The sequence below is a fragment of the Cololabis saira genome, chromosome 10 (assembly GCF_033807715.1).
Source record: "Cololabis saira isolate AMF1-May2022 chromosome 10, fColSai1.1, whole genome shotgun sequence".
Classification (NCBI taxonomy): Eukaryota; Metazoa; Chordata; class Actinopteri; order Beloniformes; family Belonidae; genus Cololabis; species Cololabis saira.
In genome coordinates this window covers 16,957,422-16,984,622 of record NC_084596.1, presented here as the reverse complement: position 1 = coordinate 16,984,622, position 27,201 = coordinate 16,957,422, and the positions used below count along the sequence as shown (strand labels likewise).

Below are 27,201 nucleotides of genomic sequence, written 5' to 3'. Positions count from 1 at the left end.
CGGAGCTCCTGACACAGCTGCAGCATCAGCTCATCTATGGAGAAGTTAAAGAGAATCTACCACTAGATTCTCCTTTCATCAGCAGGGAAGAGTATCAGGCCAGAATAGATGAATGTTACCAGCAGTGACTAAGTTTGTGGTGTTGAACATGTTACTGGACATTCTTGTGTAATTGCTACAAAGTAATTTGTTGTTTTTCGTTAATTTCTACAGAAGAATATTTATTTTATTATTATTAGTTTATATTAAATACATATTTTACTGTATATTACAAATCATTTTGTGGGGACCCCCTGGCACCATCGAGGAGCCCAAGGCTGGGAGCATCTTAAGACCTCATTATATTTTTTTTGTTCAAAGATATAAAAGTTTTATATCTTTGAACAAAAAAGATCGGAGAAACAAAGAAATTGAAACAAAGAAACAATTTTAATATCAACTTTGTTTTATTCAAACAAAGTTGATACTAAAATTGTTTCTTCTCCCTTTTCCCAAATGAGAATCGATAAGAGAATCGATAAAGAATCGAATCGATAAGCAGAATCGATAAGAGAATCGGAATCGAAAAAATCTTATCAATTCCCATCCCTATACATGGCTCAGTGTAAAGGGAACCTGAATGCTAAGTAGCTTAGGTGTAGTATAAACACACGGCTGTACGTTCTGTCAGCACAGTGAACAAGTTTGAAATATGTTGAGCTTTCTCCCTGTGACTCCGACACTAAATCAAACCTGGATGGGTTTTTTTTTTTTGCACTTTGGGTGTGGACGTTAATCCGGGCTGATGCCGCATTTGTTATGGTGCTGCTCAGAGTCACTTTTGATTTGAGGCCCAGCTGAGGTAATTTAGTCATGTGGAATAGGAATCCAGCTAATCTCAGCGCTGAGACTCCTCACAGCTCCTTGCAGCTTAAAAGCATGTTGATCCGATGCGCCGCGTAAACTGCACAAGCCCGGCCATGTTTCAAAGTGCATCTGAACTTCTTTAAATAAGTCAGCCGGGCTTAGAGAGTTTGTCAGAGGAGAAGGTTGACAGCATGAGCTGCTGGATCAGCCAGAACACATTACCTAGTAGGCTTCATCCTCCTTGTTTGAGGATCTCTCTCTTGTTTCTTTTTTGGCCTCTTTTTTTCCTTGTCTTTCTTCGGGAGCCTGTGGGTGCTTGGAAATACTGCAATCCATCTTTTCTTTATTGTCTCTGTTCTTTATGTTTTTGTTTTCTCCTGCCTGGAGGGCTAAAGACGTGTCCTACTATTTTCCCTTTCCCTCGACCTCTCAAATTTTCTCTATATTTCCTTTGTCTTCTTTGCTTTTTCCACAGTTTATCTCTATCTTTGTTCTCACCATGTGATTTTCCTTCCCATTCATTTTGTCCCTCTGTCATTTTCTCTCTCTTCAATGGTTTTCCACCATTCTTTCCTTGAGCCGAAGATCCTGCTGGTCGGCTCAAAGCTTTTAAGCATACAATATGTGTAGCATTGAACATTGGGCTTTCACAACTATAACTCAAAGCAAAAAATAGAACAAAAAAAAAAGCACATAAATTTATCCGATTTTCATATTTTCTTGTTCTCTCTGAAGGAGTTTCCCTGTTACAGCACATTCAGTCAAACATGCATGCATGTCTTTTAATGACTCCACTGTCTTTGAAAGAAGTTAGACTGCATTTCTTTTAATGGCAATCTGTGTAAAATGTGACTTAGAACCGCCTAGAAGGAGAAGCTTGTGCAGGAATGTTTGGTGCTTTGTCTCGATTGAAATTTAACACCTATACGTAAGCTGGGCCTTTAATTGCCATTTCATTAATGATCGGCCACAGCCATAGAAAACCCCTCAATAGTTGACCTCAAGATGATAAGCACATGAGTAAAAAATACTACATGATTTTCAGAATAGATCGACTCTGCAGAAAAAATAAAATAACATTTTGCAATATTCATCAGAAACAACCACAGATTTAGCTCTTAAAGGAGAACGTCCCATGCAGATTTTTGACGTGATATGAACCTGGATTCCAGCCTGTTTAGACTTAAGAGAGATTTTTTTTGTCATTAGGGCCCGAGCACTGACAGTGCGAAGGCCCAATTGTATCTGTAGGAATTGTTGTTTGTTTTTTTTTCAACAACATGAGGGCCTTTTTGCCCCCCTAAACGTGCCCCAAAAGTTACCAAATTTTGCACACAAGCCAGGCCTGGCGAAAAATTTGATATTTAATGGTATGCATTAATGGGCATTAATGGCTCATCAGCGCCCCCTAGAAAACTTTGTGCCTAAAGCCCCACAATACGGTTTGACGTACATGCACGGAAATCGGTACACATCTGTATCATGTCGCAACTTAAAGAAAAGTCTCTTGGCGCCATGGCCGAAACCGAACGGGAAGTCGGCCATTTAGAATTAATCGTGTAATTTTGGCGCAATTTATGCCATTTTCACGTTTCGTACTTTAACAAACTTCTCCTAGCAGGATCGTCCGTTCGACATAAAACTCGCTCAGGAGACACAAAAGACATTAACGATGAAAAGTTATCAAAATTGTGAGTTTTCGTGAAATGGCGTGGCCGTTGCGCCGCGTCAAACTTCAACGTTAAACAGGAAGTGATACTAGTAGCTGACTGGTCGATATTTGATAGATCCTATTTTTTTGCCATAACTTTTGAATGGTTTGACATAGAGAGTCGTGGGTGGTGTCATCAGACTCGGTTTTGACTCCTTGACCTTCATTTGCATGAATTAGCCCCGCCCCTTCTTCTGATTGGTCGATATTTGATAGTCCCTATTTTCTGGCATTACTTTTGAATGGTATGACATACAGAGTCGTGGGTGGTTTCATCGGACTCGGTTTTGACTCCTTCACCTTAATTGCTGAAAATTAGCCCTGCCCCTGCTTCTGATTGGTCATTATTTGATAGTCCCTATTCTCTGCCATAACTTTTGAACGGGTTGTGATAAAGACATGTGGGTGGTGTCATCGGACTCGGTTTTGAGTCCTTCACCTTAATTGGTGCAAATTATCCCCGCCCCTTATTCTGATTGGTCGATATTTGATAGTTACTGTTTACTGCCATCATTTTTGAATGGTTTGATATAGAGAGTCGTGGGTGCTGTCATCGGACTCGGTTTGGAGTCCTTGACCTTTATTGGTGAAAATTTGCACACGCGAGGCCCATTCATCACTGCTTGCAGCTTTAATTTCTGTTTGTATCTTAAAAAGTCAAGGAAATACTGTAAATGTCATCATAAAACCTTGATCTTAAAGCTGAGCCTCAGCCAGGAGAAGGTTCCAGTGCTGTGGAAGATGAAATCCCGCCTTATTCTCATACCAAAAAGTTCTCATCCACCTTCTCCAAATGACTATAGACCTGTATCCCTATCATCCCACATCATGAAATTCCTGGAGAGACTTGTATTGGCCCACCTGAATAAGCAAACAAGCACTTTAAAGTACCCACTGCAGTTTGGTCATCGTCGTCATCTGGACAAAGTAGGCAGGACTGTGAGGATCATGTTCTTTGATTTCTCCAGTACATTTAACATCATCCAACCTGCACAACTATGTGAGAAACTCCAGAAGACACAGGTGGATGCCTCAACAATCACCTGGATTAATGACTTCCTGACAAACAGACCACAGCTTGTGAGACTGAATGGTTGTGTGTTTGACCACGTGGTCATCAGCACAGGAGCACCACAGGGCTCTGTACTCTCACCACTCCTCTTCTCCTTCTACACCTCAGACTTCCAGTACAAGTTGGAGTACTGTCATCTGCAGAAATACTCAGAAGAAGAAGGGACAGAGCAGACTTTACTTCTTAAGGGAGCTCAGGTCCTTCAGCGTTTGCAGAAAGATGTTGTATATCTTCTGTAAGTGTGTTGTGGAGAGTTCAATCACATCTGCAGTAATCAGAGCCAGAGACTTAACGAAACTGAACAAACTCTTAAAGAAGGCTGGCTCTTTTCTGGGGACTGTTCTAGAGCTGATTGTGTGGAGGAGAATACGTTATAAAATGAAGAGGATCATTAACAACCCTGAGCATCCTCTTCACAACCCAGCGATGCAGCGACGTGTCTTCAGTTGGAGGCTTCCTCAGATCTGCTGCAACACAGACGGCTGCAGGATATCCTTCCTGCCCACTGCTTTAATGAGTCTGTGAAGAGACTGAAATGACTACTGCGACAATTATTTTTAAAACTAAACTATTTTTAATTGAGTTGAATATTTTGAGTTGAATAAAACAGTAAAACTGCACATGCGTAAGACTTTTGCTCAGTGGCATTTATCTCACATCTGCACCAGGTTGTTTGGCGGTCTTATGAATATGATTGGACTTGTCAACCTTTAAACTGAATATTTTACCTGCATATGGGATTATGGGGGTGGTGCAGAGGTCTCAGAAATCTATGTGCCATACACCTAGCATTAAAGGGTAATGGCAGCAATGATCTTATCGAAAATGCCTATACCCAAACCTAACTTTTTTCTTTTTTTTTTAAAGTTGTCTGGAGAGTAATGGTTTGGAGATAAAATGAAAGCAAATGTAAAAAAATGAACGGGTCTGACTAAAAACTAATCTCCTGAGCGTTGCTGCAGCACACTCCCTCAACTCCCTTTTATAGATTTTGTTGTACTTTCAGACAGGAAACACTCCTGTTCTCCAATATGCTGTGCACATCTGAGTGCACAGAAAGAAAACCAAAAATAAATAACTAAAATTATTGTTTCACCTCTCATTTTTCTTATGTGTGCAGCTGTTGTCCTACATTTGCACACTGAAGTTGTTTTTATAATTGTAAATGACTCAGAAAATAGCCTTTAAAATGGCGTTTCTCACTATATTTGTCACAACCCTTTAAATTCATTAAACATTTTACTTATTGGGTTTTCAAACTTCGCTTGGAAGAGCCTTCAATTTAAAATCTCCAAAACAATCACATGCACCTTTTTAAAATTAATGTTCACCAAATGAGTTCATCAATATCTTTCAGTTGAACACATGGTCTCTTCAACATATGAGATGATTCACTCCACTCTCATTATTATAGAGGAATTAATAAGTTAATTATGTGTCTAAGCCTATATTAAGCAGGGGGATAGCCTGGTAACCTCCGTGTCAACTTCATGAGAGGCGTGTAATTAGGATAGAAAGCCAGATGGTGGAGCTGGGAAGAGAAGAAAATTGACTGAATGTTATCCATCAAGCACTTTGCCCAGAGTCGGAGAGAAGCAGACAATCAATTCCTCGCTCACTCTTTAAGCTTTTTTGGGGGGGTTTAAAAACATCAAAGTGAGACAGGTTAAGTGACCATAATTATTTGGATAAATAAGTTTCCCAGGCAGTAAAAATTTGAAAAACTACATAGTTTTGTAAAGTTATAATTAGGGTCTCAAATAAATACTGAGAATCTGTTCTTTAATATAGCACATTGAACTACAATTGAAAGCAACGCAAAGGAGCTTTTGGAGGGGAGGTCCCTCTACAGGCGTGGAGGTTAAATTGCTTTTACAATATCAACAAAGATTTATGCTCCTTTTCTCTTCCAACATTACTCTCTTGAGTCTCTATTGTCATCAAGTGATGCGCAGGTTTATAGTTTATAGTTTTATTTGGATCAAAGTGAGATGAAAGAGATGACTGGGACTGGACTTTAAAATTACTTTGGCTGTTTTTTGTTCAGATATCAAGGGTACAGAACACTTCCTAACACTTTCAAAATGTTTCTTTAAAACCAAAATAATAAATTTTGTTCAAACACGGATTCAAGTTTGTCAACAAATGTGTGCAAAATTATAAGAAACATAAGAATAATTGAAATAGTTTAAAGCAGAATTCACTGAAGAAATATTACATTTCAGTCATATCCATCAACATGCTACTTCATCAGTCAAAACATAGTTATGTTAAATGTAGGTTTTGTGCAATTACCATCTATAGAGAATGATTTATGTAATTGTACTTCAGAATGTCATTAACTAGTGTTTTTGCATGTGTTCAGTCTTTTCCAGGTAACAGCAATGCAGACAGTGTGGTTCAGTACAAGCTGCAGCAGCCAGCCATCGCTCGCTTCCTGCGCTTCATTCCTCTGGACTGGAATCCCAGCGGGCGGATCGGACTCCGGCTGGAGGCGTACGGATGTCCCTACAGTGAGTCTCAGCTTTTTCAAGTAGAGAAGTTATCAAGTTAGAGAGCCATGTTTTAAATACAGTCTGTCTTGAAACTGTTCTCTTAAACGTTTTATTTCTTAAACTATTGTACAGGTTTTGCTTTGTTATCTGGTCGCAGTTCACTTTGTTCCTTTCATGCAATTGTCTGTTCAACACACTGGCTGCAATACCTTTGTTCTCCTCACAATTAAAAACACAAGGTTTTTTTTTGCAAAAAAAACACATCAGTATGTTATTTGTATCTAATTTGATGGCAGAATTTGAATATATCTGAATATTTTTTATATTTTTAACAGTCTGAGGTGGATAAATCCTCTGGCAAACGTGAATATTTGTAAAATTTCTCTGCAATCCATCAAAGTGATATTGAGGCCTTTCAGTGTCTGCGACAGTGGTGGAATGGCAGATGCTACCATCCCCCTAAATTGCTCATAGGAATGAGTGTGTGGTTTTACCTGACGAGCAGCAGAAAGGCCTTGAGCGGATCCTCGTGCACCCAAATAGGAATAACCAGGCATTAATCTTGGATGGATGGAAAAAATATCTCCAGAAGAGCCTGATTTAGGGAGGGAAGCCCTCTGCCTCAAGCAGTTAAAGGTCTGAGCTGACAGGCCAACAGAGAAATAAGCCCGGGAATATCTGCAAGTTTATGTCATTATTGAGGCTATCCCTAACTTTAAGCTTTATCGAAATGAAAATCTTAATCTTGAAGGTAGAGAAGGTGTCTGCATCCTGAGCACCAACTGAGAGGTGGTTCCACAAGAGAGGAGTCTAATAACTGAAGGATCTGCCTCTTATTTCACTTTGGAAACTTTAAAAACCCCAAGTAGAAGTGCTCTGTGGGGATCATGTGAAACTATGGGTTCTTTGAGATGAGCTTTATATGCAACAAGTAGATTTATCTTCTATTCTGAATTTAGCAGGAAGATAATGAAGAGACATAAAGATTAGAGAACTATTATCTCACCCACTTATTGCCATCAGAACTTGCTGCAGCATTCGGGACCAGCTGGAGTCTGTTCAGGCAAGTTAGAGCATCTTACTCACAAAGATTTGGGGAAGTCCAGTCTTCAGGTTACAAATGCAGAAAATAGCACGACTGAGATAGGATTTTATTGATTGTATTTATTTTACAATGTTACAAAAATGAAAAAACTTCTAGAAACCTGTTTAAGGTGTGATTTAAAGGAGCTTGAGGCTCCTTTTAAGAAATGAGACTCTCTAGCGCCACCCTTCACCACGACGGCAGTTGGGGGTACTGCAGCCAACAGTGAAGCCGGCACGGGAGAACGGGGAGAACGCGCATGCAGCGTCATGTGACGTCACATCCGCAGGAGAGCGCGGGAAATTTGGGACCGAATTGCAGCACATTTTGCTGCACACAGCCTGTTCAAGGCAAAGGAGAGATACACTAGAGCAGGGGTCCCCAACCCCCGGGCCCCGGCCCGGTACCGGGCCGTGGGTCATCTGGTACCGGGCCGCACAGAGAGAAAAAATAATTTCTGTAGCCCCGACTGATGATGGATGACTCTCAAACTGAAGGTTCACAATGTTTTTATTCCTTGGATGTACAATAAATACACTGCAAACACACCGTCAGAGCTATAAAGGAATAAAATAAAATAGAGTTAGTCTTTCTACATTCCTATAAGTTTCATTTAACTTAAATACAGACCGACGCAGCTGCTCGCTCGGTAATAACAGCTAGACAGGCTGATTTATGGTCCCGCGTTACACCTACGCAGGGCATACGGCGTAAGGTGCGCGGCGACGCCGTACGCTACGCCGTCGTTTTAACGCGGGACCATAAATCAGGGTAACCATGGCAGCCAAACTCAAGCTGGACATAAATACGGCATAACATTTGCAGAGAAAACAAATCCTTATCAGCAGGTGCTTTTTGTGTCAGTTGGCCACCACTTCAGCATTCCCGACACTAGTTTAGTCTTTCAGACAAAGTTTTCTACTGCCGTTAAACTTTTACCATTAAAGTCCGAAGCCCCGGATATTTACAAGGTCTCGGCGAGACCTCTTCAAAATAAAAGCACTAAATATCGGTCTCCTTAATAAATAAAATAAAAACCTGGCTTTAAATAAATTTAATGAGACATAAAATCATTAAAACACATTTATAGAAATACTCATATTAAAGGTAATTTACAATTTCCATTATTTTATTTTATTTTTTCGAAAATTATGTTTTATTATTATTCATTATTATTATTACTATAGAGAAAATACCAGTTTTTAATGCCGATCTTGTCATTTTTTTTAGTTTTTATCAACTACACCTTTAGATTGGGCCGTGAAAATATTGTCAGACATTAAACCGGTCCGCGGTTCAGAAAAGGTTGGGGACCGCTGCACTAGAGGGCTCATTCTTTTGGGTTTGGAACGCTTCATCTGACATTATTACTAGAAAACTTAAAATGTATACAGATTTTTTTCATAAATCTTGCCACAATCCGGCCTCAAGCTCCTTTAAGGGACATATACTTGTCCAGAATGACTTCAAGGCTCCTCACAGTATGGATGCAAACGTGATGACAACCAGAGTTACTTAATGACTCAATATTCTATTTCTGACGTGTTCAGGGCCAAAGCCTTCAGATTTATCTGCGTCTGGTAACAGGAAATTCAACACCATCCAGGTCTTTATATCAGCAAGGCATGTTTGTAATCCATCTATGTTATTGGTCTCATCTAGCTTCATGTATAGGTACACTGAGTATCATCTGCATAGAAATAAAAGTTTATTTTAATAATAGTACCTAACGGAAAAGGAACTGCTCAAGTACAAACCCTGCGGGACACCAATACCTACTCTGGTGTATACTCCTTATAGTCACTTTAACACTTTATCATATATATACTATTTAAAACCAAGCAAATGCAGTCCCTTTTATTCCAATTATGTGTTCAACATAATGTATGATGATGTGATTTAACTTCTGAGTAAAAGAAAAATCGAACAAATTACTTCAATGTAAATGGACAGTTAGTTGATTTATAAAGCTTTTTTCGAGAACAGAAATAAAACATTTCTGAAAGTGGAACAAAGATATCCCTATGTCTAGTTTGTTCATTTACTTTTCAGGTATGTTCATGTTCAGGCATGTTATTCTACAAGGCTCTCACTGTGATTCATATCACCTGCAATGGTTTGGATTTATTCTAAATTTATTTAAGGACATACTGTAGATACAGTTTGCACAATATTTATTAATTTGTGAGAAGGTTATTTGCTCTCATGAGCTTCTTATACCGCAACAAGGCCTCTTTCACCCGTTCAGCAAAACATACACTTATAACATTGTCCATCCTGCCCATATTTAATTATGGTGACACCATCTACAGGATGGCATCTCAATCCACCCTCAAGTAACTGGATACTCTTGACAACTCCGCCATCCGCTTTGCGACTGGCGCTTCCTTCACCACTGCAACTTATATAAGCTGGTAGACTGGACATTCCTCCATACCAGACGGCTCCGTTGCTGGCTCCTGCTCATCTACAAAACCATAACACCTCTCTACCTCTCTTCCCTTTTACACCTGTCCCACGCTGCCCTCAATCTGAGGTCCAGTAATTTCATTAAACTCTCCATCCCCAAAGCCCGTACAGTCTTTGGCCGCAGCGCCTTCCGGTTTGCTGCAGCTAATGACTGGAACACACTACAAAGCACTCTCAAACTCTCTGCCCTCATATCACACTCTGTCTTCAAACTAAATCTGCAACAACATTACAGTTCACTCTTGCACTTGTTGATCAGGCCGACTTGCCACATCCCATTGTCTTAATGTATTTCAATGTTATTGTATTTATATTTATTGTACTGATTTTATGCAATTTTACATAACGTTGTTTTTTATTTCTAGCACTCCCCTTCCCCTCTCCCCTCAAAGTGCTTGTGCTCTTTGTTCAGGCTGCATTTGTAAATAAGAATTTGTTCTTAAATTGCTTGCCTGGGTAAATAAAGGTTAAAAAATTGTGCAGGAAACTGCTGATGCAGCATCCAGAACAAAATCCTCCTAGTTAAGACGCATGTAATGCATCGGTTTGTTGCTTACATGCATCATTAGTTCTGTCCAGGGAACAAAACCACTGTTGGCAGTCACAAAAACGTTCTTCCCATACAGACCTTTCGAAAATACAAGAGATCTCCTGTTTTTCATTATGTTTCTGATCTCCTTAATTGATATTATCTGCAGAATTTTGTTGATGTTATTTTCAAAGATAAGTAAACATATTAAAACATATTTACAGAAATTATAGACATTGTAAGTGTACTGGACAAGACCAGATCCACATCTAGCTCAATCTGGAATGATTACCTTGTTATTTTTGATGTTGCTAATTAAAAATAAAGCAGAGTGATGTGATTGGGGGGCTGTTGTAGCAACCATATTGCTTCTGTATGTAAGACAGTAAACTTTGTGCCTTGGACGTCAGCCAAAAACAAAAAACATCTTGTTGGGTTAATTACAATTACAGGGCTCATTACCGCTGCATTGAAAAGAATCTGGTGCTTAATTAGCTTGTTTGGTTGTGTATAATGTAGATTGAAAGTAGTATTCAGCTTTACAGGATGGATGACTGGATCTCAGAGGTTGAACCCTCAGAGCTGCTCTGTGATCAGCAGGAAATATACTGTACACTGCAATAAGAGAATTATTGCAAGCTAAGTGGGGTCAAAGACTTGCCAACTTCATTAGAAAAGAAAGAGCCGGAAATGAGTTGCTCATCCAAAAGAGCTGCTGCTCTCTGTAAACAGCCCATTCTTTGCCGCCTACACCGATTACCTCACCTTGCCTCAGCTCAACTCAAATCCCCAGCGAGCAGCAGACCTTGACAGTGAAATAACTGGATGAAAAGTGATAAACAGCATATAAATTGGTCATATTCTGCTGCAACCACAGTAACCAGCAGAACTCTAGCCCTATGTGGGTGATTGGATCCTTTCAAATGTCTAGAATCACATTCAGAGACATGAAAAGCAACCATTTTGGGCACTTTCAGAAATATGACGGATTAAAACAGTACTATTATTATTTAGGGAATAGAGTGTTTATTTTTAATGAGTTGAAGTTGGTTAAGCTGCGTATCACTGATATTCTACGATAAATACTCCTCTGTTTTTGATTTTCAGCCTCCGATGTGGTCAGCTTGGACGGCAGCGGCAGTCTGACATACAGGCCGAGTACTGGGCCAAGACCGACATCCAATAAGATCATTTCCATGAAGTTTAAAAGCCTGAAAAATTCTGGGACCCTGCTGCATGCAGAAGGACAGGAGGGACTCAGCCTGAATCTGGACCTAAAGAGAGGAAAGTTACAACTTCAATTCAGACAAGGTACGCACCAACATCTCTCTTACAGCACCTTCTCTGGTACTGGAACCTGAAACTATTAGGATTACTTGTATAAAAATACAATCTGCTTTAACATAGGGCTAACATGTCAACTATCAACTCAAACAGCAATCTTTTCCTAAATATAACACATTATTTAATTCCAGAGATCACTAATGTAAAGCGTCACAAAGGCCACAGACCAGAATCCTGATTTAAAGTAAATCTGCAAACATTAACTTTTTTAATTGAAATGATCCTAAACTTGGTTAAATAACCAAATACTTTAGAAGTGTTCAACAATATGTTTGAATGTTTGTGAAAATGGAAAACAAATAAAACATACTTCCTTTAGCCATAGCTGGCACTTGTACAGATTTGAAGGCTCTTTTCTTTGTTAAAGGAGCTTGAGGCTCCTTTTAAGAAATGAGACTCTCTAGCGCCACCCTTCACCACGATGGCCGTTGGGGGTACTGCAGCCAACAGCGAAGCCGGCTTGGGAGAACGGGGAGAACGCGCATGCAGCGTCATTTGACGTCACATCCGCAGGACAGCGCGGGAAATTCGGGCCCGGAATTGCAGCACATTTTGCAGCACACAGCCTGTTCAAGGCAACGGAGAGATACGGTAGAGGGCTCATTCTTTTTGGTTTGGAACGATTCATCTGACATTATTACTAGAAAACTTAAAACGTATACGAATTTTTTTCATAAATCCTGCCTCAATCCTGCCTCATGCTCCTTTAAGTGCAGTTTTCTTTGCCTTACTTACAGGTTTTCAGTGTTTTCCTCTGTTGATCCGCTTTGTTCTGATTATCTCCACCTCTCGTCATCTGTGAGTGTGTATACAGAGTTATGAACTTTGCTCCTTTCCTTGCCAGTTGGTCATATTTTCATTGTACTCCTCCTTCAATTACCACCTGGTTGTGGTGTGGCAAATTCAGAACAAGGATAAGTGTCCCTTGTCCAGGTGTGGGTTACTGGGGTCCCAACCTGGAGCCAAGCATGAGCGAGTGACTCATTCACAATTGCCTGGTGGCCGGAAGTTCACCGGGCCAGATGTTTGGGAAGCACTTTGAGTAGTCACTACTCCTCCAGTTGGAGAGGAGCCACTTGAGGTGGTTTGAGTGTTTTGATAGAATGGAAGGTGTTTCAGGCATGTCCCATAATGCTAAGACCCCTTGGCGGACCCAGGACATGCTGGAGGGATTATATCTTTTGGCTGATTTAAGACCAGCTTGGAATCCCTCGGTGGGGAGAGGGAGGTCTGGGCCTCTTTACCTAGGCTGCTGGATGGATGGATGGATGGATGGATGGATGGATGGATGGATGGATGGATGGATGGATGGATGGATGGATGGATGGATCTAATGACCCTTTAATCACTATATACATATGACTCCTGGAAGGAATCAAGGAGATGAGTCTGCACCCCCTCTACATAAATGTTGACCTTAAAATCCTTTTGTACTAGCAAATCTTCCTGAGGTTAGCAAGGAAGATCTAGATCAGGGGTGTCAAATGTGCGGCTTTTCATTCGGCCCGAGAGAAGTTTCCAACGCAAAAAGCCGAAATGTTAATTTACTAAAAAGGAAGGCATAAATAATTGCCATGAATCGCAGCATATTCGATAATATATTTCTTCGACAAATCCATCGTTATTCCACAAAGAGAGCAGTTTTCAACATTTTTTTAGTTTTCTAGAATGCATTTGCCGATTATATTTCTTTGTAGACGGTCGTTTATTTTTATTAACTGACTATTATTATATATTTTCGCAGGAAAAATATCACTGCTAAAAAAGATATTTATTTGGAGAATTTCAGTTTTGCATACGAGGATAGTGACAAAGTAAAACAGTTAATAGAGAAGTGCTGACTTTTTCGGCACACTGGCGTAAATATCCGCGCCAATTTTTAAAAATAAATGCACTTAATTGTACTGGAAAAATCTCTAAATCACAAAGAAACACTCTCGGATGTAATAAGAAAGATTTTGCTTTTAATTAAATTTCCTATAAAAAAGCAAAATATAAAAAAAAACATATACTTGTTTCTGTTTATCTTTGTAAAATGATATTAAAAGTATCTTACATAATTTGAAAAAAAAAACGAGAAATTTCAAGAAAAGATCCTGAAGAAATATATTTTACATAATTAGAGTGTAAACAAAGTGCATATTTCCTTTAAAATTAACTAAACTGATATTGGATTAGATAACAATAGTAAAAAAAGAATTCGAGAAAAAAATTTCCAGACCGTTTTTGTTATTTTGAGCGTGCGGCCCGTGAGAAAAAAATTGGTCAAATACGGCCCACCAAGCAATATGAGTTTGACACCCCTGATCTAGATCCAGAACTGTCAAATGTCCAAATTTTTCGGGTAACCGGTTCCTATGGGAGACATCTTTTGATGACTTGATACTTGAGTCTTCATACTTTTGTCAAACTGTATAATCCTATAAAATGTAATTTGCAGTGAATATAGAGGACAACGTCAATCAATTGAATTTATATCAATACTTACAAGCACAAATCTGAAAAAGGTTGTGGTAAAAGTGTGGGTGAATATGGCCCGAGGAGGTTTTACCAAACATAAACCATAAAAGGAAGGCAAGGCTTGAGTAATGAGCCAACTCCGAAAACAAGAGATCTCCCCTCGGCATCTGAGATATATGCAGCAGTGACACAGACCAATGATCTCAGTGTCTCTAACTTAGACAATAGTATGTGTGGGATATCAAGGGTACCCCAATTTACTATAGACAAGTAATCTCCCAGCAACAGCGTACATGTACAAGAAGCCGATAAAAAGGCCGGAGGGCCTCAGGTGCGCTGCTTTTATTGAAGGATCTCAGAGGGGATTGGACACTTTGAAAACAAAGAAATCCAGTTAGCAGAACGACTTACTGCAAATATTGGAGGCTAATAATGTTGTTGAGTTGAGAATGAAATAGGAGAAGTGGAAGAAGTGGAAGTGGAAGCTCCGAGTGCAAGAAAAAAAGGAAAAAAGACAGGCAATTTTCAAGTATCCGTGGTTAAAGACTGTATTTACTTTAATTTGCTGTTTTTTCAGTTATTCTTGTACAATCATGATGTTCCCTTGATTTTAATGAGGCACATTCTTTTGCTATTATTATTTTTCTTAATGGGTCTTATTAGAAACGACCAATTATATAAAACATGAACATGAGAATTATTTCTCTGTGATTGATTTAAGCCCTTATTGTTAACACCTAGCAGGTACTTAGTTGCAACACAGGGGTTAAAATATGAACATACAGTATAAACATTTCACTTTTTAATCCGTTATTAGGTCATGGTGGTCGTACAGAACAAAATACATGTAAACGTATGAGATGATGCAAGTTCTTGTAAAACTTTTTTTTTTATTTAATTGGTGATGTTTGGCTGGAGCACACGTGTTGCCACCTGATGGCTTAACTGACATCTCTGTCCCATTACCTCCATGATGGATGCACCTCATTCACAGCAGCATGTGTTTGGGCTGGACTCCAGAGGATTTGATGCATGGCTTGTCGAGCAGGCCGAGAGTGTGCATGTTTATGATAATATGTTTGTGTAAACAGAGTTAAACCAGAGGATGTCAGGCTGCCTTACTGAATCATAATCATGCTGCACATCACTCTTTGGGCTGCCCATCTGGTTTTATTTATCCATCCAGCCACAAATCTCTCTTTTTCTGCTTCTCTAGTACATATCCCTTCAAATTTCTTTCTACGTCTCCTTTTCTTTTTTGAATCCCACTTTATCCGCATTCTTGTCATTTCTCAATAACGGTCTTCATCTCCTCCTCCACTCATTGCTTCGTCGTTATCATGTCTATCAACAGTTCTAGCTTTAATCCATCTTTCATCATCATTCCTTCACACCCCCTCACTCTAAAGTTCATAATTGCTCTCTTTAAAGAAGAGACGATGGAAAAAATCTAATAAAACAGTGTTTTAGAGAAAGGTTGAGTTTGTGAGATGACTGGACAACTGACTGTTCGCAAACGGTCTGCATCAATGCATAATGACCCAGAAGCAACCAAATCACCTTGAGAAATTGTGAAATCTTGAAAATGAGCATCCTTCACAGAAATAAAATCACTAAGTATGCTGTATATTTGATTAGATTTGGCTCTGTAGGGGTTGGATGGAATACGTTTTCCGAATGACTTAAGTTAGTGGGATTTCATTACCCACAATTCTTTGACCTAACCCTACTCATCAAATATCTGACCCCTCATGTCCCGTGACAGTTAAGGAGAGCAAGGTTATAACTTCCTCTTCCCTGCTCTTTGCTTTGCCAAAAAAATCATCTGAAGTTGGAGAATATGATGGGCAATAAATATACACCATATCCACCAAGATGGGATTGTATGCAGAGATACTTGGCTGGGAGAAATGTGGCCCCTTGATAGTGTCTTACTTTGGAAAATATCAATCAACCACCAGTTTCTTATCGTGAACGATGTTCAATGTGACCAGAGCCGCTGCAACATGTAACTGCAAGTACCACAGGCGTGAATATCAGCAGGACCAGACGCTGTCAGGGGCCCGTCAAGGAGGGAGAGAATGGAAGAGTGCAATCACCTTAATAGGCTACATACCTGTCAGTCATGTTAAGTGCATGATGACGTGACGTGAGTTTTCAGCAAGAAAAAAAAGTAAACAGTAAAGAAAATAGACGACAAAAATAGCGGAGCATCATGTTTAGCAAGCCCAAACAAAAAAAAACGACGCACAAAAGAGAAAGAGAAAAAGAGCCAGGATGATGTGAAAGCAAAAATGACGAAATTAGATAAGTGTTTTACTGCAAGTGAGGAAAATGCCAGCGTCCGGCCGGAGGATAGCTTGCCAGCTACCTCCATAAATGAAACGGCATTGACCCGACCGCCGGGGGGTCAGGAGGAGACTTCCCCTGCAGGGTGAGTGTGGCCAGTCACAACGTTAGCCTACATAGCAACTATAGGAGTTCTATGTAGTGGCTGTGCAAATGTGAGTGCATGCCGTGTGCACTTTTGTTTACGGCAGGAGTGGGGGCACAAAAAATATTTGCACCGGGGCCTATAACCATAATGTTACGCCACTGGGCACCACTATCAAGATCAGTATGCTCACCATAATCTTATTTTTTTTAAATGTATATCGCTGCACAATTCTTCCCTTCTCTTTCCAACCACTTTCGTTGGCTCAGTTTGTTTTTCTAAATTGCACAACCCTGTTTCTTTTTTCTTTTTCCTTTTCTTTCACATCAGAGGAAGTCATTCCTCTATTTTTAACTGCTCTCTTTTCATTGTTGTTTCATTGTTTCATCCTGTTTTTCTATCTTGTTTTGTGTCACATGCGCACTCGGAAATGGGAGAGCATCTTCAAAAGCAGCTAAAAGCTTCTTTTTTTTCTTCCTTCAGTGTCATTTAACATCCAACCTCACATTATCATCTGTATTCGTGCCTCTTTTGCATTGTTTTTTTGTGAGTATTGAGTATTTAATTAAGAAACTGTGTAATCTACATAATCTCCGCTGTGTACTGGTGTGCTGTGCTAACATAACACATCCAGGTTCCAAACCCCCCAACAGCAGTTCACATGATGAGGCAACAGCGTGAAATAGCCCAGAGTCCTGCATGTGAAACGAACCAAAACACAAATTAGAGACTTCGTAAAAGATGAATCGTTTTTTAGCAGAAGCTGATATCTTGTCCTGTGCAGCCCTGTCATATAATGTCATGTGTTGTAAGTTGAATTTCGCTCCAGGGGTGGCTGTCCCTTGTGAAATATATCCTTATATAACTTGTCTACATTAAAGATGTCCTTCCTTTGTTATAACTCCCATTAGCCGGGTTGCCCTGTGTAGTCGGTACAGTCAATGAATCCTCATAGTGATTCTTTACGTGTTGGATTTTGTTTGATCGGCTCCTCTGTTTGACAAAACTCTCTTTTTACCGGTGACAGCAGGCGTAATGACAAAAGATGCCAAAGATCTTGCTGCAAACGTCTCCTTGTGTGGCCTGACGCGCGACTTCTTACTGCCTCTGTGACAGGCATCGTGATTTATGAAAGTTAGCTGCTGAAACGATTATGCCAGCTGGCTTCCTAATAAGACTGATCGGATTTTTAACCCGCTGAAGCAGAATAGCAGACAAGATACAGTGAAGTGATATCGTAGAGTGTGTCGAGTGATAAAATGAAACCATTTGTGCTCTGCACATACTGGAATGATGAGACGGCACAGTCAATCTAAACCTCCTTTATTTGAGGGGGGGGGGGGGCTTGCAGTTTTAACTAGTTCATATTCTTCTGTTCTTTGAACAAATTCTTTCTCGTGCAAACATACGGTCCACTTCAATTTCATTTGAATTCATCAAAAAACAACAACAAATCATCCATCCATCAATCCATCGTCCGACGCTTATCCGTTCCCGGGTCGCAACAAATCAGGTCATGATAAATGAGGATAGTTTAATGAAATCATTGCTGACATCATACTGAAACACATCTTTGCTTCTTCTTTTGTCTTGTAAAGCTTTGGATGTTGTTTTTTGAAACTCTTGCACAGATGGTCTCGAGTTTCGCTCCACGATGCTTTGCTATAACGAGGAGTTTATGGCCAGCGCAGGGAATGCAAGATGCCCCTGCCTCTGTGCCGCACGGTTGTTAAAAGCTGCCGGGGCTGATTCGCTATGCTCAGTTTTCTCCAGACAATGCCACTTTGGTGTCTTCTGTATAGGAGGACGCTGTTTCAAACATTGGTTCTATTAACTTTTTGCAAAACCTCAGTCGTGTTACTGTGTTATTTTTAGCAATCCTTTCAAACAAGCCAGGCTGGCACTTTTTTTGTTTCCCAATTATGCCATAATAAACTGAACATTTTACAGTCTCACTCTGGGGTGACTTTACTGAGACATAAACTCCTTGGAAGAGCAGACCGTTGACAGCGGTTTATAAAATATTTACTATATGAATAACCGTTCTCGCTGCAGAAAGATGAGTCCAGATGGTTTAGAAATGGCCTTATAATTCTCTCCAGACTGATGGGTAGCTTTTCTACGATCATTGCTGATGTCTTTCTTCTGTGGCATAGTGTTTACATACACCAAAATTCACCAAACTCTTAAACTCTCCGTTTTTAATGAATAGTTTAATGTGTCATATGCTGCTTTTAATACAAAGTTTTATTTTTTCTTCATTTTTAGACCTTGTAGTGATCATATGTCTTTTTATTCTGTCCTAAAATATTTCTTACCTTAAACGTTTATGTGTAACACCAACTTTGTCATTATTAAAAAATGTTTCATGTAGTATTTCCGTGTTTCAACTTTCAGAAAGCTCCCAGTAAAACATCTGCAAGTGGCGCTTGAAAGGAAAACCATGACAGAAACCAGGAGTTTTGAAAAGTAGAAGCGTCTAAACGGCACTTTGTGCAACGGCCCAGAAAATAAACAAAGTCATTTGACTCTTTCTAACTGTGAAAGATAAATTGTAAAAGGCATTTCCAATATTTCATAACCATACAGAGAAAGGGACAGGGCACGGTGAGTGAGTGCAGGATTCAAAACCAAAGCACATGCATGCAAAATGAAGATATAAGACCTTCATTAGAAGAAAAATTAATGCACAATCTCAAAGATAAATCGGGCAGTCTGTTTCTGTTTGCCAGACTTAACACCCATTCATCTGATCTGCGTCATGAGCAAATGCTCATATGGGTTTCAGAGCAAGGCACCATCTGAAACCTCACAGATGATGTCAGCAGAACACGTCTGAGGGAATACTTATCCCAATTGTCCTTGCACAACTGGAGCTAAAAGTATTTACAGTAAAAACTTGACTGTTTGTTCAGAAAATTGCGTGCATCTGCTGCAAGGTAAAAACTTGTCCTACTCTGTGAGAAAAAAGATCTTTAAAGTTCAACATTGTTGGCCGCTTTCATCTTTTCTTCTTTCTTTCTCTTTTTTGGACCTAACAGATTTTCGTGACGAGATTGTGACTTGTCACGAAGATCTGTTCGGCATCTGTGACATTGGGAACTGCACATGGTGTACATGTAGCCTACTTATACACATATTTTGAATACTTTGTTTGGAATTTCTCTCAATCATTGACCACCTCATTCGGATGAAATGGAAATCACCAAAGTCGTCTCCATGGACATACTTTGCCAGAGCTCACTCGAGCCACCTTCACTTGTTTCTTGTTTGTGGACCCGTCTGCCGCCAGTTTTGTCTTCAGTGACTGGAATGTTGGAAAGCCTCAGCCTTTGGAAAATATTCCAGTTCTTTACCTTCTTTTTTTTTTTTTTTTTTACCTTGTCTGCACACGTATTATTGATTGATACCATGACGGTAGAAACCAAAAGTGTATATATGTGCATTGTTACCATATTTAATATATATACATATATATACGCACACATATGCGTACACATACATAAATATACACATACAAACCCAGTGTTTTTTTTTTTTTGTTTTTTTTTTTTGGGGGGGGGGGGGGGGGGGTGACCACATCCACTGCCAATCCAGGAAGCAGGAACACACGGAGACACACGTCAAGCACTGGAAATCTGCAACAAAAAACCACAAACAAAGCACGAAACCAGCACGGGGCCAACCAAAACAATAACAGCAATCGACCTAAATCTTGAGATCTGAGCGCAGTCTGAGCTAAGCTATCGCTACCGCTACCTAAACCCAAAAACTAGAGAGCCAGCATGCAGGTGAACAAGCCAGTGTGTATGTATATGATCGTGTGTGTGTGTGTGTGTGTGTGTGTGTGTGTGTGTGTGTGTGTGTGTGTGTGTGTGTGTGTGTGTGTGTGTGTGTGTGTGTGTGTGTGTGTGTGTGTGTGTGTGTGTGTGTGTGTAATAAACCAAACAAAGCTCCACCTGAAGTGTATCTATAGTGGGGGAGGGGGGGAGCAACCCCGCCACCCGCGAGACCAGAGGCCGACACGGAAGAGCCCGGAACCCAGGCCACCGGCAACCCCACAGAGGGGAGAAGTAGGAGGGAGGCAACCCACCGCCTGCGAGGCCCCCCCCCCGGCGGCGGCCGAGGGGGCCCGCAGGTGGGGCCCCCACGGCGCGGGAAGAAGCAGCCAGGGATCCCGCGGCAGCGGACCGCGGCCAGGAGGCCCTCACCCTTCAGGCCAACGACCCCCACCCGGCAGGGGGCCAGCCTGCCCGGAGAGACAGAGCCGCCCCGGCCGCCGACGCGGGCAGGCGCACCCGACCCCCACGAAAGTGGCCCTCCAAGACCAGAGGGGCGCCCCGCCGCAGAGGCAGCGGGGGGGACCGGAGACGGGCCCGGAGAGAGGGAACCCCCCAACAAGGCGACACCAGTGCAGGCCCGACAACGGAGGGCCCCAAACCCAGGCATCCCATTCATTCATCCATTCACCTATCCGATACCTATACTAATAATAATATAATATACTATACATAATAATAATACTAATAATAATAATACTAATAATAATAATAATAATAATACTAATAATAATAATAATAATAATAATAACCATCTTTGTATAATATAATATTCATAAATTATTAAGTTTTGATGTCCTGCCAATGGAGGCTCAAATCCTCCATGGCAGGACCCTTCCATACCGCATTCTCACCGACACAGACATACAATCACGCACCGTTTCCCCCTCCCCGGGGGGGTCCAGCACCGCCAGAAGGCACCCCAGGCTGCACGGCGGGCCCCGCCAGGCCCGGGTAACCCGACCCACCCGTCCCAGGCCGGTGAGGGAACGCGGGTGATGTGGGACCCCCTCCCGCCCCTGGTGTTGAGTGCGTGTGATTAATGCCATAAAAACAGGGAGGGGGGAGGGCCAAGTATCGATTGACACCGATAGTTCTTTACCTTCAAAAACAGTCCTATGTTGCTTTCTCTGTCTGTTTATGGTCATTATCCATCTGAAGAACTGTCTTATCCTGCCCTGTCCTATCAATACGTTCAGAGTAAACCTCAGAATTCATCTTGATACCTCTGTCAGCAGTCACATCATCATGAAGCACCAGGGCACCCACACATACCCTAACCATAACACTGCCTCCGCCCTGTTGACACTGTCTTCTAGTTTGGATCCAGAGCTGTTCCTTTTCCTCTTCAATCTTATTTCTTACCGTCATTCTGATAAAAATGTATCTTGTCTATCTAAAGAATCTTTTTTCAGAAGATGGGACATTTTTTTAATATGTACTTTGATATGTATTTATATGTATTTAATATTACTGAGATTTGTACCTAGTTATAACCCCTCTGTGCTTGCGTATATGACGGTGTATCTTGATTGTGGATCTTGGTGAGGGTATGCCTACCCTCTACAGAGCATGCTTCACTTCTGTTGTGAAGGAGTTTTCCTTCATCAAGGAAAGGTTTCATGTATTTAGGTTCCGTGGTCTTGCAGCCCTTCAGACGTCGTTGAGCTTGGTGGTGCTTTATTTCATACTAAAGCAGCACAAGACTTTATCTCATGTTAAAGTATATGCTTCAATCTCATTTGAAGGAACATGTCATCCAGCTCTCGCAGTCGCCCGTCCCTGCTATCAGTAAAAACCAGCCACTTTGGACTCCTGTCTCTGTTGTGCATCGTCTGCGTGTCACTTTATTGTGCGATGTTGAAACTAGCTCACAGAACTACAGCGGACAACACAGCGGAGGTTAAGAGACTGAAAAAACATAATGATGGAAGAGAAGATGAGAGCATGACCAAGCAAACGGCCAAACCAATCTTATAATGTCATGAGAAATTATTTAAAGTCTACACATATAGGAGGACCTATTGAACTAAATAAATACTTTTCATTCATTTAAGACTGTACTTAACTGTTGATTTGGCCACACTTAATTAACACTTTGGGCCAAATCCACAAAAGGATTGCGCGGCTTTTGCGGCCGCTAAACCGGTGCAAATGAGACAAAAAGAGAGCGTCTAATTCACAAAACACCCGCAAAGGGCGAATTGCACCACAAACTGCGCTGCCAAGCAAATAGTGGCAGTCTGCGCCTGTGCCATTTGCATGCATGTAAATTAGGTAATATTCATACATTCGGCGCAAAATTGCCCCCTTTCTATGCAAATAAGCCTCATTGCAAAAACCGTCTAATTCACAAAGGCCAGCGCTATTTGCCACACGCAAAAATAGTGGAGCAAATACCGTCTTTTCGAAGCGTGTATTAACTGCGCGCAAACTCACTCCTCACTCCCGCTCTGTCTCTGTTTCTCTCTCTCTTCAGTATCATTCAAGCCTGTGTGATACTGAATGATATTAAGGGTGAAATCTACAGCCAGACATGACTGTAGACAATCAGATCAAGTGGGGTTGTGGACTTATCTCGGATTTAAAAATAAAAATAACAGGATGGAGCTCAGGATTCATCCATACAGTAGGGGCTGCTTTATTACAAACAATTCCACCATATAAACATATAAATCTAGAATGTGTGTGTTTAACAGCTGACCTGTTGGTGTGTGTAGTAAAACACAGAACATGAATTACCGTCAGATCCTGATCTGGGACCTCATCTATAAAGCTTGCTTGCGCACAAAAAGGGCCTGAAAGATGCGGCGACGCGCACTGTATGGTGCGCGGGCCGCGTAACCTACGCCGTATGCTCTGCGTCGATTTAACGCGGAACCATAAATCAGCCTTGAACAGCACTGAGGGAGGAGGGAGGAGAGGGAGCGTCCCGTCTTCGCACAGTGTCTTGAGGATTTACAGGCTGAGCCTACCGTTAGTTCTTAAACTGTAAAAAGCATGAGACAAAAGCATGATGTTGAAAAGTGGGGGGGCATTTCCCCCCTGTTCCCAGTGGAAATTGCGCCCTTGCGCCTCACGGCGTTTTATTTTCACTCGCTTTATTTTTTATTTCTGCAGTTTTCATTATGGACCAATCTGTGTGCTGAAATATGGAGAACACTGGAAACAGCTCCGCTCACTTACTCAGACAAGTGCAAATTGCACTCAGCTCCAAAACTTTATGGGCGTGTTTGCGCCGGTATATCATTAGAGCAAAATCTTTTGTGAATAGGACCTTAAAGCGGGGCAAATTGCGGGCGCAAATGCGGCACAATTCACAGCGCTATTTGCGGGCGCAATCTATTCTTTGTGGATTTGGCCCTTAGTTTTTTCCATCTCTCCTATAGATTCATGTAGTTTTTCAGCCTAATGATCGCCTCCTCACCTGCACGGAGATTCTCTTGGACTTCATATTTGTAGCTCCAATAAATGCCGGATAAATTCACTGCTACGAACTCCGCTTTTATCCGCCTCATTTGTCTGAGGTAACGAGGAAACGCACCTGGCCACTTCACTACCTTTCAGTCATTTAAGCAGATGCTCGGAGCCCTAGTTCCTAAGAGCCGGTCTAACTGACGGACTTTCCCTCCACCAACTTTCCCAGTCTCAAAAAGTTTCCTCTTCCTCTCTGTCTGATGAGGATTTAAGGTCGAATAAAGAGAGGAAGTTGCAAAGAAAAACAAACACATAAAGAGCTAATGATGAAGGGAAAGAAAAAGATGGCTCCATTTATTAATATTTGTGGGCAGTTTTCTTTGTTTTGGCCTCTAATGTTTCATATTGATTGCTATTTTCTCCTCCCATCCTTCTTGCAGTAATCAAATCATCCATCTAATGAAACATCTCTGCAGTAAGATCCTCCTCTCTTTCTGCTGCAACATAATAATTGTTCCATTAATCAATGGCAGCGAAGAGATCACATTGGTTTTGAAACTGAGTTGTCTTTCCTCCCATATTGATTGCTTTGTCTCTTCCTCTTCCCTAATATTGAAATCAAATAAATCATTACAGTTGCTTCTGATGGCAAAACAGACTTCCTCCCTATCATGGGAAGAAAATTATAACTTTTCTCTGTTTGGATAAGATTTTTTTCACTCAGCCCTCAATCCTTTCATACAAAGAGCTGAAATATCAAAGATTTGTCCATCATCTTGTTTGTTTCTCTCTGACGTCGGGATTGTCGGTCCCTAAAGAATACATGATACATTTTTAATGTGAACTCTTTCCAGTTCCTTCTTTCAACAAAAACAGTTTTTTCTTGTTGCATCCGCTGTGGCGGATGGAGATTGAACTTCCCATAAGAGCCGGGCTGGTGCTCATTTATCATTAATGATGTCTCTCCACATTTATTTTGCCATTTTTCAAACTAGGCATTATCGCATATTTGGGCTCAGTTTTCCGTGCGAGTATTCAGATCTGCTCTGTCGTTTCTAATGAGAGGAGTGCGGGTGACCTCGCGGTGGTCCTCCCTGCGGGATTCAGAAAAAAGGGAATTTTTTATTTAAGGTTTGGCCGAGTGTGTGGAGTTGTAGCCGTCTTCAGGCTGGCGTTGCTCTGACCCGAGGTCAGATCCTCAGAGAGAAGCAGACACAGCAGGTCAGGTAATGAGGAGACAGCAGTCTTACAGGTCTGATAATAAACAGCGAGCTATCAAAACAGAACCTGTGAGACGAGCCAGGAAAAGTGTAAAGAAAACACAGCTAATGGAGGAAAAGGTGCATAATAGATAACCAGAAGGACTCTGCACATTCACACGTCAAACAACTCAACATAAACCAGTTTCCCAATTAAATGTCATTTTATCTTCTCTTATTTCATGCGCTTGACTTTCTTTTCTATCAAGATTAGACTTTACCAATTAAACAGTGCTGATGTGTTGATTTTGTATGTGCGTGACTTACATTTCTCATGTCATGATTCGTTTTCATTAACCTCTATTTACCTTCGGGTGCTTTACATTTCTCTTTCCCTGCCATCATTCCCCATCATTGTCTTCTTTATCACCCTCTCTTTGCACCTGTTTTTCTTCTACCTTTTCCTTCCTTTGACTTCTTTTTATCTGTCTTTCTTTTGCCCCTGACCTTCCTCGCCTCCTTCATTGTAAACCGTATGCTCTCTAATCGGGTGTTTCACCTGCTCTCAATCCCTCTAATTTTTACTTTTCCTCCGCTCTTACTACTATTCTTTTGTCCTGTTCTCTCCGTCATCTTTACCAGGCAGCGCTTCATCCTCCGAGCCGCTGCACCTGGCCTCCCTCGGTAGTCTCCTGGACGACCAGCATTGGCACCACGTGGTGCTGGAGCAGAAGCACGGCCACCTCAACCTCACCGTGGACAAACACACGGAAAAGGTTCAGATCCCCTTCAGCCACTGGAGCATCAAGCAGGTCTGTAGAAACAGTCACAACACAGACTTACTGTAGATACAGAGTAGGGGTGTAACAATATATTGTGCCATGAAATTTCGCGATACAAAAACCCCACGAAACGTGTCGTGGAGGTGACAAATTGTATCGCGATATTGGGTTATTAATATTAATCTATTGTGTTGACTAGTAACGCGCATCCGACCGCGCCTCGACCCGCGGACCAAAATCCTTCTACGCTCAGAAGAAAGTAGTACCTTTTTGCGGTCCCGATCACGGGACTCTAGCGGGGTTTTGAGCTCTGAACTTTTAAGGCTGGTGTAGAGTTAAGCCTTACCTTATTAAATTAAACCTTTTTCGGGTCGTGAGTAGGATAAACACGGGGGGAACTTCTTCCGAGTTGGAGTGTGTACTTTAATGTCCGCTCAACAGTGTAGGATTTTAGAACATCAACACAGCAGCTAGTGCTGTATCACTCCGCCCAATCTAAAACAGACTAATCACTACAGATAAACTGACTAGTGTCATTATAGTCCCTGATTTACATCAGAATATAAAGAATATATTTATAAAATAATGAACCCTGAATTACCAAAATAACCTTCTTAACAAAAATAAATCTCCTCTTACACTTATAAGGTGAGCATGAATCAGTCTTTTTTATGATGTAAAACTGTATGTATTTATTTACTTTAATTTATTTATTTAATTTTAGTTGTTAAATTTCTGAAAAAGAAAAAAGTCAAATCATACATGAGAGAAACTATTCAGTTTGTGGCAAAATATTTTACTTGTATGAAACTGAAGATGCGTAATGCAAACCTGACATGTACTTTTAGTTCAGTTTGTGGAAAATGGTTGGCCTGGCTTTGTCTTTAAAACTTAAACGGTTATAAAGCATTACAAACTGTAACAATAGGGCAAATGCACAGCATTGTTTTGTATTTTGTGTCTTTCAAATAAAATACAAATTTTTCCAGTCATATGTTCCTCATGCAAGGTTGTTAAAAAAATACTGCTATAATATCGTATCGTATCGTTATCGTGACCTCAATATTGTGTATCGTTCCGTATTGTGAGATTAGTGTATCGTTACACCCCTAATACAGAGACATGTGCGTTAACAGTTAAATATGATATTATCACTGTTCAGCTGACTGTAGGGGCGGTCCACAAACCAGCCATCTCCAAAAGCAACTTCCATGGCTGCCTGGAAAACCTGCTCTATGACGGCCTCAATCTGATAGAACTATTTAAACACAACGACCAACACGTTTCTGTGAAGGTAAGTCTTCACTAAAACAGCCCAATGCAGAGTCCTCACTTCATTCTCCCCTCACTTCTTCTTTTCCTTTCTGCTGTTCCCTTCAAGAGTTGTCACAGCGAATCATCCATCTCCACCTAACCCTAATCTCTGCATTCTCTTCTCTACCACCAACCAACCTCATGTCTGCTTTCAGTGAATCCATACATCTTCTCTTTGCTCTTCCTCTATCACTCTATCCTGCCAG

General features: G+C 40.9%; 1 protein-coding gene across 1 annotated transcript in view; it reads left to right on the top strand.

Annotated features, from left to right (window-relative positions):
- LOC133452490 (contactin-associated protein-like 4) overlaps nt 1-27,201 on the top strand; it is a 189,123-nt gene that overhangs the window by 61,582 nt on the left and 100,340 nt on the right. Inside the window, exons 4-7 of the mRNA XM_061731840.1 lie at nt 5,995-6,142; nt 11,314-11,517; nt 25,542-25,711; nt 26,844-26,975. Of these exons, the coding sequence (XP_061587824.1) occupies nt 5,995-6,142; nt 11,314-11,517; nt 25,542-25,711; nt 26,844-26,975 (654 nt within the window). The remainder of the gene's footprint in view (nt 1-5,994; nt 6,143-11,313; nt 11,518-25,541; nt 25,712-26,843; nt 26,976-27,201) is intronic.